Genomic DNA, 14,104 nt, shown 5'->3' with positions numbered 1-14,104 from the left:
CTCATGTCTTATATTCTAGATTCTAGCCACCCTTTGGTTTGATTACTGCCTCGCACTCTTGGCATCCCTTGATGAGCTTCACAGGTAGTCACCTGAAATGGTTTTCCAACAGTCTTGAGTACTTTCTAGCCCTTTTGGTCCATATGATCCCAAACCATCTCGATTGGGTTTAAGTCGGGTTACTGTGGAGTCCAGGCTTTCTGGCGTAGCGCTCCATCATTCTCCTTGGTCAAATTAGCTCTTACACAGCCTGGAGGTGTGTTTGGGGTCATTGTCCTGTTGAAAAATAAATGATGGTGCACCTAAACACAAACCAGATGGGGCGGCATGTTGCTGCGGGATGCTGTAGTAGCCATGCTGGTTTAGCGTGCATTCAATTTTGAATAAATCCCCAACAACGTCACAAGCAAAGCACCTCCACACCATCACACCTCCTCCATGTTTCACAGCGTGAACCGTTCACCTTTTCTGCTTCGCCCAAAGACACAGTGGGTGGAACCAAACATCTCAAAATTTGACTCATCAGACCAGATTTTCACTGGTCTAATGTCCATTCCCTGTGTTTCTCGGCCCAAACAAATGTCTTCTGATTGTTGCTTTTCCTTAGTAGTGGTTTCTTAGCAGCTATTTGACCATAAAGGGCTGATTCACAAAGTCTCCTCTCAGCAGGTGATGTAGAGATATTTCTGCTACTGGAACTCTGTGTGGCATTTCTCTAGGCTCTAACCAGAGGTGCTGTGATTTCTGAGGCTGGTGACTCAGATAAATTTATCGTCAGCAGCAGAGGTGACTCTTGGTCTTCCTTTCCTGGGATGGTCACCACGTGAGCCACTTTTTTGTTTGTTAGCGATTGATGTTTTTTTGCGACTGCGCTTGGCGACTACATCATGAAGCTCATTGAGAGAAGGCCAAGGGATTGCAGCGCTGTCAACAAATGAAAGGGTGGCTACTTTTAGATGTCTAAAATATAAGATATATTTAGAGTTATTTATCTTTTTTCTTTGCTAAATAATTCACACATCTCTTTTCATATATTTAATGTCTTCTGTTTGTGTCTACAATGTGTCTCTATATACGTTTTCTTTAACCTTTTAACGATGTTAAACTGAAACTGAATTAAGGTTTTAAGAATGTGTCATAATCTGTACACTTTGTAGGTTTTGTCATTCTATAACCACATGTCATTGTTTCTTTGTCATTATAGGCAAAAGAAGGGAAAGCATCAAAGAAAACAAAAACCAACCAGTTCCAGCAAGTACAGATGAACCAGTTGTGAACCGGATGGAAAAGACTTTTACCACTATGAAGCAGCCCAGAAGACGCCAGAGCATTGACAGTGGGGACAAAAGCTTCACATGTGATCAGTGTGGAAAGACTTTCACCCGGCATAGTTGTTTAAAACAACATCAGCTCATCCACACTGGATTTAAACCATTCAGCTGTGATCGGTGTGGAAAGGCTTTTACTCAGAATTCCAACTTAAAAAGACATCAGCTCATCCACACTGGATTTAAACCATTCAGCTGTAATCAGTGTGGAAAGAGTTTCACCAAGAGTGACGGCTTAAAAAAACACAACCTCATTCACACTGGATTTAAACCATTCAGCTGTGATCAGTGTGGAAAAGCTTTTACTCAGAATGCCAACTTAAAAAAACATCAGCTCATTCACGCTGGATTTAAACCGTTCAGGTGTGATCAGTGGGGAAAGTCTTTCACTTCCAAAAGTAACTTAAAAGGACATCAGGTCATCCACACTGGATTTAAACCATTCACCTGTGATCAGTGTGGAAAGTCTTTCACGTCCAAAGGTAACTTAAAAGGACATCAGGTCATCCACACTGGATTTAAACCATTCAGCTGTGATCAATGTGGCAGGACTTTCACTCAGAGTGGCAGCTTAAAAAAACATCAGGTCATCCACACTGGATTTAAACCATTCAGCTGTGATCAGTGTGGAAAGTCTTTCACTTCTAAAGGTAACTTAAAAGGACATCAGGTCATCCACACTGGATTTAAACCATTCAGCTGTGATCAGTGTGGAAAGTCTTTCACTTCCAAAGGTAACTTAAAAGGACATCAGCTCATCCACACTGGATTTAAACCATTCAGCTGTGGTCAGTGTGGAAAGACCTTTACTCAGGACTGCAGCTTACAAAAACATCAGCTTATCCACACTGGATTTAAACCATTCAGCTGTGATCAGTGTGGAAAGACCTTTACTCAGAATTGCAGCTTACAAAAACATCAGCTTATCCACACTGGATTTAAACCATTCAGCTGTGGTCAGTGTGGAAAGACCTTTACTCAGGATTGCAGCTTACAAAAACATCAGCTTATCCACACTGGATTTAAACCATTCAGCTGTGATCAGTGTGGAAAGGCTTTTACTCAGAATGGTCACTTACAAAAACATCAGGTCATCCACACTGGATTTAAACCATACAGTTGTGATCAGTGTGGAAAGACCTTTACTCAGGATGGCAGCTTACAAAAACATCAGCTTATCCACACTGGATTTAAACCATTCAGCTGTGATCAGTGTGGAAAGACTTTTGCACTCAAGAATAGGTTAATAAATCATCAACTGATCCCCCCAATCAACCATCCATCTTCTTTCGCTTTATCCGGGGCTGGATCGCGGGGCTGGATCGCGGGGAACACCAAGGCATTCCCAGGCCAGCCGAGAGATATAATCTCCCCAGTGTGTCCTGGATCTGCCTCGGAGCCTCCTCCCAGTGGGATAGGCCCAGAACACCTCACTCAGGAGGCATCCTGGTCAGATGCCTGAATCACCTCAACTGGCTCCTTTTGATGTGGAGGAGCAGCGGCTCTGCGACTCTGAGCCCCTCCCGAATGGCTGAAGGAGTAACAGATGGGTTGAAGGTGGGGATGGGATTACATCAATTCTGAGCCCTTCTTGTTTTCAGTAGCGACGGACAGACTGACATACAAAGTCAGTTAAGAGTCTCTGTTGAATATGTTGTTTGCAGATGATATTGTAATCTATAGTAGGAATAGGAATCAGTAGTAAGAGAACCTGGAGAGGTGGAGGTGTGCTCTGGAGAGAAGAGGAATGAAGGGAAGGGCAATAACATGCCTATCTTAAGCTGGCAGCCAGCATGTAGAAAGACTTTGTCTTAATTGTTGATATTAGTTTCTTACATTTTCTGATTTTTAATCAAATGGTCTTTTCAGAAACTCCTGATTGTTGTTTCATAAATGTAATGGCTATTATTAATGGGGTGGCTGTAGCTCAGGCGGTAGAGCAGGCATCTACTGATCGGAAGGTTGGTGGTTCGATTCCTGGCTTCCCTTGGTCTGCATGCCAAATATCCTTGGGCAAGATATTAACCCCAAATTGATCTCCGATGCATCCATCGGAGTATGAATGTGTGTGAATGTTACTTAGAAAGCACTTAGAACAATGTGCTTGTGCAAATGGGTGAATGCACAAGTTGTGTAAAGCGCTTTGAGTGCTCAGAAGAGTAGAAAAGCGCTATATAAGAACCAGTCTATTTACCATATTTACTTTACTAAATTAAACCCATGATTAAGAGTGTTAATAAAAATATATTCTTATTTTCTGATTATATTGTTTTTTTGTACTTTGTAGTAAGGTCTGTGAGGAAAACTAGGTCAGAGGGTGACTGGTCGCCTTGGCAACAGAGACTTCAGTTAGGGGAAGTTAAAAAACAGGAAGCTAGGGTAGAGTTGCTTAGGCATATTAATAAAACACAGGAAACCAGACAGAAAAGCGGAACTAGTAACACAGAAGGAGTTGTTTATATCGAAACTATGTGTGTGTGATGTATAGCAGAACTATAAACGGAATTTAATAAAAGGCCACAATGCACAAAGGCTTAGAGATCTATGCACGCCTCACAAAACAAACTGTTCATTGAAGATCAAATTGAGGAAAACTTTGTCACGTTAAAGTCATGCAAACATTGAGTTTATCTGTTCTGTGCAAACATCTATGTAATGTTACAGACCAAGCATTATTGTCATCATGTGATCACAAAGAGAAGCAGAGCATCTGAACAGATTGCCTTCTAGGTCAATCTGAAAGACCTGTTGCTGTTTAGTGGGCTGTTCATCATGATAATTAGTGAGGTCAATGCAGCGCTGTTTCTCTAATGTAGCTATTTGAAATGTGGTGAAATGTGTTTTGTTGGGATTTGAGTGTAAACTAGGTTGCAGCACAGGAGGTGCAGACAGAAAGTGAAACTAAGCAGAGTGTTTTGATGCAAACTTAGAGTGTGTGACGTGCTGCAGAAATATATATATATTAGGGGTGCAACGATACACAAAATTCACGGTTCGGTTCGGTTCGATACTTTGGTGTCACGGTTCGATATTTTTTCGATACAAAAAAATGTTCAAGCATTTTTAATTTGTCATTTATTAAAATTATAAATATATATTTTAACTCAAAAGTACAGTTTTTAAATTTAACCCTAACCCTTGTGCGTGTTTTTTATTTTGACAGTGAATGCACACCTGCGGACCACTTATGTGCAGCCCTGGTTATTTAGCTCGTCATATTGCAGCCACAGAAATTATTTTGTCCATGAAACCATAAAGCTGCACTTTCTTTTTGCCTTATAGTCTGATTTGTCATAACTTTTCCGTTTTGTGGTAAGCTTTTCTTTGGCTGTCACTTCTTCACCCTGACCTGTCTTATTTGGCTCAGCAGAACTGAAATGCTTTTACACACGCACTCACATAATTTCAGCGATTCTCTGCGCGATCAACCTCTCACATGTGTAAGCTGCGGGAGATTTCACTTGTCATGTTTGCATAGTAAGCTAACGATTAATAAGACGATGTCAGAGGAATTGGTGCACAAATTATCATCACTCACAGATCAGTGCTGTCGCTCTCTATACACAGTTCACGTGATTGCAAAGTGAAAGCAAAAAACAAGCGCAAATTCAAACGCGACTTCAATATGTCACATATTGACAGTGGCTCACCGATGCCAATGACATAATTACCCAGCTACATTTCTGAAAGAATGCAAAAGCATTGACATATATTTTTCCTACAATAGCCCGACGGGCAGGGAAGAGATAGATTTTGGTAGCCCGACTGAAAAAAATCGCTAGCTCCGGGACGTCGGGCTAGCGATATTGCAAGCCCTGTATCTGATTGAGGAATCACTCATCTTTGGAAAAGAGAGTTTATTACAGAGAAATGGCTCTTTCCAAAATAAAAGCTATACTATCCGCTTCTTCTGGGCTATATTCTCAGCAGCATAAGGAGAATCATGTGCTAACAGCTGTCTAAATGACTCGGCTAAAGTTAGTAGCATGCTTGTTGTTTTTTGTCTGCTTCCACTTGTCTTTGCACTAGGATGATGTCGGCGTAAATGTGCAGTCATATTCGTTGTGTTCCCACTAGTGCTTTCAGGTTAATCTCGTTGAAATGACCTTAGCGCCACAACACGGCAAATCTCCGTTAACGAGCTACCGCCGATCGCTCCGTGCATGGGGCTAGACGGCCAACACGTTAACGAGCTAACTGCGCTAACACACTAGTTCACACCAATGTAATTGAGCATTGCATGGCACATCCAACATACTGTTTTACTTTAGTCCATGACTCGCTTACCTTCAGGGTCATACGTCACATGAAAACCAAAATAATTCCAAACGCCAGATCTGAATGAGAGTGGGGGAGGTCCATGTTAAAAGGAGAGCTTAACTTCTGTCTCGCTAGCTTGCCCTGCGCTCTTCCTTCTGACTATGCTGTCTGTGTTGAGCGCTCAGTGGATCTGCGCTGGACAGTGCAGCCTAGGCGGAGTAGTCGAACACAGATTCACTGAGCGCTCAACACAGACAGCATCGTCAGAAGGAAAATTGATAAAATAAATTACAAATGTTGTATTGTTCGATACATATGCGTACCGAACCGAAAGCACTGTATCGAACGGTTCAATATCGATACGAATATCGTTGCACCCCTAATATATATATATATATATATATATATATATATATATATATATATATATATATATATGACCATGTTGGCTGCTGCTGCTTTCAGACCTGAGCGTGTGTTCAGGTCTCCGTTCCCGGGAATGTAAAATAAAGATCATGTTTTGAGCTTTGACCACCCTGGGTCCAGTCTTTCTCTGCCGCCAAAAGAATTCAAATAACAAAATTTAATAGTTTTAAATGATTTCTGTTGTCTTAAAACATGATGTGGGTCTGTTTTGTTGCATGATGAGAAAAAGAAACCTGTCTTTTTTATGTTGCATCAAACTTTTTTTATTGTATTTCATCAGTTTGTCATTTTGACCAAAGGTATGTGTAAAATTAAATGTATCCTAGAATTATTAAGATATATAAAACTTATAATGTATATTTCTTATTTTCTGTTAACTTATTTACACATTACTTAAAAGTTATGTCGCTATAATCATTTTTTGTATTTTCTCTGTAAGAAAACGACTTGCTAACCCTTTATTCCAGTGTACCTACTGTTAAGTATTTGTGCATAAATATATTTAAAATGCCAATTCAAAGAGAATTGAAATATCATATAATTACAGTGGAATTGCAGCATTTATCACAGGACCACACTCCGAATCCCCCTGTAACTGTATTGTCATGTGACATGTGCAGTGTAATAGGGCAGCCTTTTGCGGCTGGATTTATTATGAGGCAGACCAAGACAAGTATAGTTGAACAAGGTATTTATTTACCATACAGCTCACAAACATTGCATCTAATAACAACTGACAGTCTTAAATACTTTCAGCTGTCACAGGTTAAAGCATTATTCTATTAACAGGTGAGTTCTCAAATCCTGACCTTCCACCACATTATATAATACATCAACTTCAATAAAAATATATATAAATACATTTTACATTTTCATATTAATAAATATTTTTCACTTTATCCTTAAACCATACCCCTTATTGTAAAAACACCAAAAAAAACCCAAGCACAAAAGCAAGGCTGGACTGGGACAAAAAATCGGCCCGGGCATTTTGACTAGAGACCGGCCCACCAGGATAAAGATTGAAAATGTGACGTCAATCAGGGGTAAAACCGCAAAGGATTCTGGGAACTTGTGGCAAGAGGTACTAGCACACGCAGGCTTTCAATTGAACTCAGTTACACAGCAATAAAAAGAAACCCAAAAAATGGCAAGAAGCTGTTGTATTATTAACTGCAATAGCCGGTCGCATGACAGCCACGGGAAGCCGACGGGTAAAGAGATCGTTTTTTTTATCGGATTACGTCGTTGAAGAGAAATTTTTTAAGCCATGTTTCCGAAGTAAGAGCCAACGGATGGTCTGGATATACCAAATATAACGTCTCAGAACACTCCAGCTCACAGGTTAGTCTGCTCCAAGCATTTCCACAAAGGTCAGTCTTCTGTTGTAGTTAATGCGTCATTTTTCTTAACATAATTGGTGATATAGGTTACAAGCAAGTCTGGCGCTGAACAGAAATTGTCGCGCTATGCTCCTTTATTTATTGTGCATAAATAGTGAATTGTCCTGACACAATATTGTGTTTCGCTTCTGTTATTATGGTACATTGACAAAAACATATACTTTTATTCACAGGGTAAAACAGTTGTTTTGTATCACTAATTGTCCAGTGCGATTACAACATACAATATTATTGTCACTGCTACATTTCTGTAATGCTACCAGAAATTATTTCCACTACTAATTAATTACCGTTGAGCTCAAAGGTTATATTAATAAACGGTTAACGAGTGTGTATTTATGAGGACGATTTGTGAGACTGGTAAACTTACCTTTGTTCGTACGATGGTCTTTCGTTCTACACGGTGCATTTCAAGGTCCTGTACCCATCCGTCGGTAAACTGTACCTGGGCTTGTTGCAGTGACCTGAAGTTACTAAACTTCATGAGTGTATGCACTCACTCCAAGAACCGTATAATTATAAATCTGAGCGTGGTGAAAGTTGGGCAGCACGCTAACGTCTTTTGTCCACTCTGTGTGCTCGTAAGGGTCTGACCCTTTCACTCCTTTGATTTTTTCCTCGTATCTTTTCTTTGACTTTTCGTCGAGTCTGTCTTTGTACGGACCAGCATTGTTCTCCTTCGTTTTGTACATTCCTTTTTTGTGCGGCAAAGAAAAAACAAGAAGGTTTGGAACCAGAGAATGAACGTTTTGCGGTGCTGCAAATGCTTGCATTTGATGCGGTACTTGGATTGTTTTGCCACGAGTTCCAGGCATGCAATGCGCGAAAATCACATGATTGCTAAACAAGGGGGAGGGTGCATCCGGCTTCCTCGGCTGTAATTGGTCCAGCCCAGAGTCGATCATGACCATTGGCCAATCCAACACCTTTCATTATATATACCCTTCCTAAAAAAAATAAAAATAAAATAAAATCCATCGGCCCATAAAAACAAAAATTCGCCAGCAAATGCCCGGTATGCCCGATGGCCAGTCCAGCTATGCACAAAAGATTTCCCACGCTCCTTTAACCCATGGCCTCTCCTGGAACCTTTAAATGTTTCTGGACCACCAGGAAAACATTTGCCCAAACACCCTGGAGTGAACACGGGAAAGAAAGGTGAGTAATAACATCTTACGGTCACTTCTTTGCACCACCTTTATTTCTAGACTTTCACACACACTATCATTAGTTATCCTTACTGGTAAACTTTATTTGCTCTCAATCACAAACTGTCTTCTTCACAGACAACCACCACATTTATTGATGAGGAGTAGGACCTGTAACAAAGGCTACCAACTGATTTTTAAATACACAAATACTCAATGAAAAATCCAACTTGTGTGCAAATATTCTTCCTGTGCTAGGCTTAAAGTGCGATGCTGAATAAAGAGCTAGACAAGGTTCTTTTAATAAAGCGAAAGGTGCTCCTAAAGTGATATAGAAATTATAATATAAGTGGTAGTAAGGGAGGCCTCTCTATTACATGCAGTAAAGCCCACTATTAGAGTACATCGTCTGGACCATTTCTCACCGCAAATGCACCACAGTGGCTTCACCAAATCAAATCAAATCACTTTTATTGTCACATCACATGTGCAGGTACATTGGTACAGCACATGCGAGTGAAATTCTTGTGTGCGAGCTTCACAAGCAACAGAGTTGTGCAAAATACAATAACATAAACAGGCAAAATATATGAATGGCTAAATCTGAAACTAATAAATATATGTACAATATATAATAGTATATGCAAAAAAAAAATTTCTGGATGTGTATACTAAATGTTTTTCTACGTGTGTGTGTGTGTGTATAAACATTTTACAAATTAAATAGAGTCAACAATAAATAAAATATATAAAAATATACAGAGTACACATTTTGTACATGACGATATACCATTGTTGAGCCAGTGGTTAGCATTCTGCCTGTGTTCGGTGTGTTTGCTTTTGCCTTCCATATCCTGTTAGTCTGTATTACTTGCAGCAGCATTCCCTCCTATTGTTATCATGTGTGTATTTAAGTCCTGTGTCCTCCTCTGCTCATTCTTGTGTAATGTCCGTTAGCGCTGTTTCCCTGCATTCCACCTTTATCCTTCCGGTTCTAGTGTTTTATTGTTGTTGGGGTTTTTTTTTTTTTAGTATTGTTGTATTTTGTTTGAGTATTTTTTCTACAGCAATAAAGGTGGCTCTTTGAGTTTATTACCCTGTCTGTGACTCCTGTGTCCTGCCTCCCACTTAGTACCATCATGGCAATACTAACTCAAGACAACTGTATTCTGATGTGATGTCGTCTCTTAATAAACATTATTGTAACACTGGTGGTGCAACACTAGACCTGTTAGTGCTACTTCTTGCCTTCTTTGCATGTAGTGCGGGCAATATAGTTACCTTTAACCACAGTACGAGGACAGAAGGGAAATATGGACCAGATCAGACAGGTTCTAGATTCGTAGGAGCCAAGGGTGTATGACAACAGAGGACTTGTACACAGTAGGTGTAGAAAACACAATTGCATTTATTAGCAATTATTAAAGTTGTGCACATTTAACAAAAGTAGAGAGCTCTTCTTGAAAACAAAAAAATAAAATAAACCCCACAAATGGTCGACCCAAGGATATATTGTCTTTTGTGTCTTTTTTAAAGTCAATTTCAGTCTTTCAATGTTCAATAGTCACTCAGTGTGTGTGTAACCAGTCGGGTTACAATCTACCAGTTCATCCGGCTCTTTGGGCTGGGCTCGCCATCCAGTACTGGAAAAGGGATCCTCGATTCTTCTCAGGTCCTCAAAACCAATCCAATCCAAATAAGCAAAGGGAAAAAACCTGACCTGGGGACCAGGCCAGAACACAGTAGTTCAACATTTAAGCTATCATGCCTGTAACTTATTATGACTACTGGTTGCTTGTAGTGCTTCTAAATTTCTTTCAAAATATTCTATGTTGTACAACAAATTATTCTCATTTCAAAGGGAAAAAGTGCATAGGAAACACATTTAAAATAATACAAAATAGCTCAGCAGTGCATTAAAAATACACATTGGCTTGAGACCTATCAAGTTTCAGCTAAGTAAAGTGCAGGTGAAGGCACTTAATTTCACATTGTTAATACTTAATTGTGCAGAACTATAATTAGCACCATGAGAAAAGGGAACATGTGCTAACATAACAACTTCGCACAAAACCATACATTATACATCAATACCACAGTAATGTGACATAAACCTTTAAAGAACATCTCGTATAAAGTGCAGCAGACTCAGTGCTAATTGCTTTAGCCTCAGAAAAGGCACTTTCATTGCAAAATGGCTAACGGAAGTTAGCATCAGAGCTAGCGGCAAGTAGCATGCTATGCTAGCGCACGTGTACTGCCTGGGACTTACCATGCAAAGCAACAAATGCTACACGGGGCTTCACAGTGCTCACGTTGGCTCACGGCCTCTGGAATACAGTATTACTCTTATTATTCTTGCCGAAAAAAGGACTTTCTCTATCCAGCTAGCTTCTTCGCCACACGGGTAAACTGATCTTTCACCGTCTGTGTCTCTGGCGTATCTGACTGGCACATGAAAGCGCACAGGTGTCTGAGCAGCGCACAGACTGGGGGAGAGTCAGACCGGCCAATGATTGGTCGCTCAGTGGATCTGACAAACACACTCTACAGGACTAAGTCCTGCCCCCACACCATTTATACATTACATATACATATGTACATATTAATTAAACTTATGTTTACATGCTTTTTATCAGTATTTATTATAATTAACTTTGTTTTTATCAATATTTATTTATACTTTTAATCCTGTTTTTAACACTGGGTTACATTATGGAAAACCACACCAGTTTGCTGTGAGATGTAAAGCAGAAGTGATGGAAGCCCCGAACATCCACATAAATAGCACAAGTTTTTAAGGGGCTTGCATGCATGTGTGCGCAGACACTACTGGTAATGCTTGAGCAGCCTGGAAACAGTGGCCATGTTGAGCTTCAGTGTGGGTTGCTGCTAAAGCTATCATAAGATATAAGAACTGAGTTTAAAAGATAACTGTACTGTAGGTCTTTATAACGTGTGCTCCAATTATACTTTTTCACAATTTATTATCAAAACGGTTAGAATTTTAAATTAGTTTTACATGGTGCCATGGACCTCCTTTTACTGGCAGAGGGACAATAGGCTGTCACAAACAGGCAGTAAACACTTTTTTATTATGTGTGACAAAGAGTCTACTAAGGTGAAAAATTTGTTTCTTCTTCTATAATTTTCCAAGCATCTCCTTATTTGGAGATAACCCTTTTGCAAGCAACGCTACCATTACCATGAAAAATGCCTCTTGTGCTCCAGTCTAGCCTGTAGATTTAAAGACAGGGGAAGAGTGCATTAAATAAGAGCAGATTTATGGCTGAGGCCACATTGCTGTGAGGGCGTCCTCTCAATGTTTATGTTTGCCAGTGAATCCAAGAGTATTCAACTATACACTGTTGAGAGTAAAATACAAAATAGAAATATGTGTTGCTAGTGTTGAAATCTCCCAATTCTTTGAATCTTTGGGCTGAAGGAAGGACAATACTCGGTGTATTTATGCTCAATCAACAATACTTTATTTCCATACAATTCAACACTTAAGAGCATAAGGACCATCATGATGGGGAGACATGCCTGAAGAGGGTCACCGCAAATCTCGAAATGGTGACGTGTTACTCAGCTTCTTATAGCCGCTAGTGGCCCCCACCTAGTCGTAAAAGCCCAAACATTCACATTCTTTCTCCCTTACGGCGCCTAAGTTATGACCTCGGCTGTTGTTTCTCTACTCTTTGTAAAGGTGGGGGTGTGGAATGTGGTCTATCTCCCCTGTCTTAGATACAGAGTCTCCTTCTGTTTATGATTCAGCAATAAAACATGTCAAGAACACAGTATGAGACATTCACAGCAGATCAAGGATACAGAGTGATGCACACTTATCTAATAAACTAATAAGTGAATATGTTCTTTTAACTCAAAAGTATAATGAGAACTAAACTACATACACAGCACACCATCTAAACTAAATGATAATATATGACCTACAGCAGTTAACATAATTCAACTATTTTAACTACAGGTGTAAGATAACATATGATAACAGAATAATCTCACACTAGTTATGAGATATAAGCGTCTGTCAGTGCGCCCCAGGGTGGCTGTGGCTAAAATGTAGCTTGCCATCACCGGTGTGTGAATGTGTGTGTGAATGGGTGGATGACTGGATGTGTAAAGCGCTTTGGGGTAGTAGTAAAGCGCTATACAAATACAGGCCATTTACCATTTAAAAGTTGTGAGATTATTATATTATCTTATGCTATGTTATACCCCTAATTAAAGATTGTGAAATTATTTTGTAGTTTTAGTTTGCATTATTCTCCTGAAGAGGTGATAACTATTAGATTTTTTAAACTGATTTGTATTACATTAGACTGCTGATTTATTGTGAATGAATGATATTGTTTTATGATGCATTATACTGCTGAGTTATAAGAAATACTGTTTTTAGAGAGTCATGGCCAGAGGCTATAAGAGTTTGAGTAACTTTCCATCATTTTGAGATTTTGCTGTGACCCTCTTCATGCATGTCTCCCCATCCGGATGGTTTATACTCAAAGTGTTGAATTGTATTGAATAAAATAATTGTTGATTGAGCATTTATACACCGAGTATTGTCCTTCCTTCAGCCCAAAGATCAAAAGAACTGAGGATTTAACAAGGTAAAAATAAATCCCAGCAATACCCTCAACATATCCACATCCCCACAGTTGTTAGACTATGAGCTGGGGATACAGAAATCTGTGTTTGAAATCCTTGGGGATGCTGTTAAAGCAGATAGGGACCCACAGAAAGACTGACGCAAGGATCAAAGGCCAAATATCTCCACAATCATTCTCCACGGTGCTGATCTGCCAATAGGTGTCACCACACTGGAGTTCCCTTCACCATCAAGCAGCAACCAAAGGAGCTACAAGTGTATTGTCCTTACTGCTCCAACTCTGAGCACTATGTGACACAGTGAGACAACTTTTGTCAACACGCGATATTGGATCATGGATTTTCAAGATATCTGATATGCTGTGAAGATATATGAATAGCTGAATATATGAATAGCTGAAAGAGTTGCCTCTGATCCAGTCAGTTTCAGCTTGTGGTCCTGATTTTCTACTATTGTCCACATCTCATTACCCCAATAGAGCCAGTGCATGTGGTGCCACCAGTTGGACCAGCTACGAGTGGCAGGACCACCCTTTTGATGCTACCTGTCGCACATGTTGTGCGACCTTCGCATTACAAAAACATGTGAATGTTGTAAAAGCACTGTGACTGAAAAAGTGATTTGAAAGTGCAAATTTAGGGAAATTGTGTCGTAACCACATTTTGCGAGGAGTGCTGTTTCCCTGTGATTTCTTTCTATCTTTTCTTTGGGAAAAGAAAAACAGTTATAAACTCCTCTCTATAAACACTGAGCTTAACAGTGAAGTTATGTTTCTGCAGATACCTATAAACACTTTGTCACTGATGTAAGAGGACTGAAAAAAGGTGTAATAGTAAGTAAAACCAAATATGTTAATTGAGTAATTTGATTTATTCTTACATGGAAAATTATTTGCTGCCTTCTTTTTGTGAA

General features: G+C 39.7%; 1 protein-coding gene and 1 long non-coding RNA gene across 3 annotated transcripts; one reads left to right on the top strand and one right to left on the bottom strand.

Annotated features, from left to right (window-relative positions):
• The first annotated feature begins 1,251 nt into the window (after positions 1-1,251).
• Positions 1,252-3,202, top strand: LOC146674198 (uncharacterized). The gene has a single exon (XM_085394788.1). It carries the CDS (start codon positions 1,282-1,284, stop codon positions 2,788-2,790), a length of 1,509 nt encoding a protein of 502 aa, XP_085250914.1. The 5' UTR covers positions 1,252-1,281; the 3' UTR covers positions 2,791-3,202.
• A 3,502-nt stretch (positions 3,203-6,704) lies between these two features.
• On the bottom strand, positions 6,705-11,061 carry LOC146674197 (uncharacterized). 2 transcript variants are annotated; one of them, XR_014909165.1, is made up of 3 exons: positions 10,838-11,057; positions 9,847-10,285; positions 6,705-8,551 (listed from the first exon to the last, which is right to left on the bottom strand). It is a non-coding gene; the product is annotated as an uncharacterized LOC146674197 (long non-coding RNA). The 2 variants fall into 2 exon arrangements; XR_014909163.1 differs by lacking the exon at positions 6,705-8,551 and having other exon boundaries at positions 9,956-10,285; positions 10,838-11,061.
• Positions 11,062-14,104: the final 3,043 nt, after the last annotated feature.

Source organism: Rhamphochromis longiceps, linkage group LG3 (genome assembly GCF_057381845.1).
Source record: "Rhamphochromis longiceps isolate RC_006_pf linkage group LG3, R_longiceps_female_GT1.1, whole genome shotgun sequence".
In the NCBI taxonomy this organism is placed as follows: Eukaryota; Metazoa; Chordata; class Actinopteri; order Cichliformes; family Cichlidae; genus Rhamphochromis; species Rhamphochromis longiceps.
Note: the sequence above shows the minus strand (reverse complement) of the source record. Positions and strands in the feature narration are given on the sequence as shown.

Coding starts and splice junctions, on each gene's coding strand:
- LOC146674198 (XM_085394788.1), top strand. CDS start 1,282: ATGGAAAAGACTTTTACCACTATGAAGCAGCCCAGAAGACGCCAGAGC.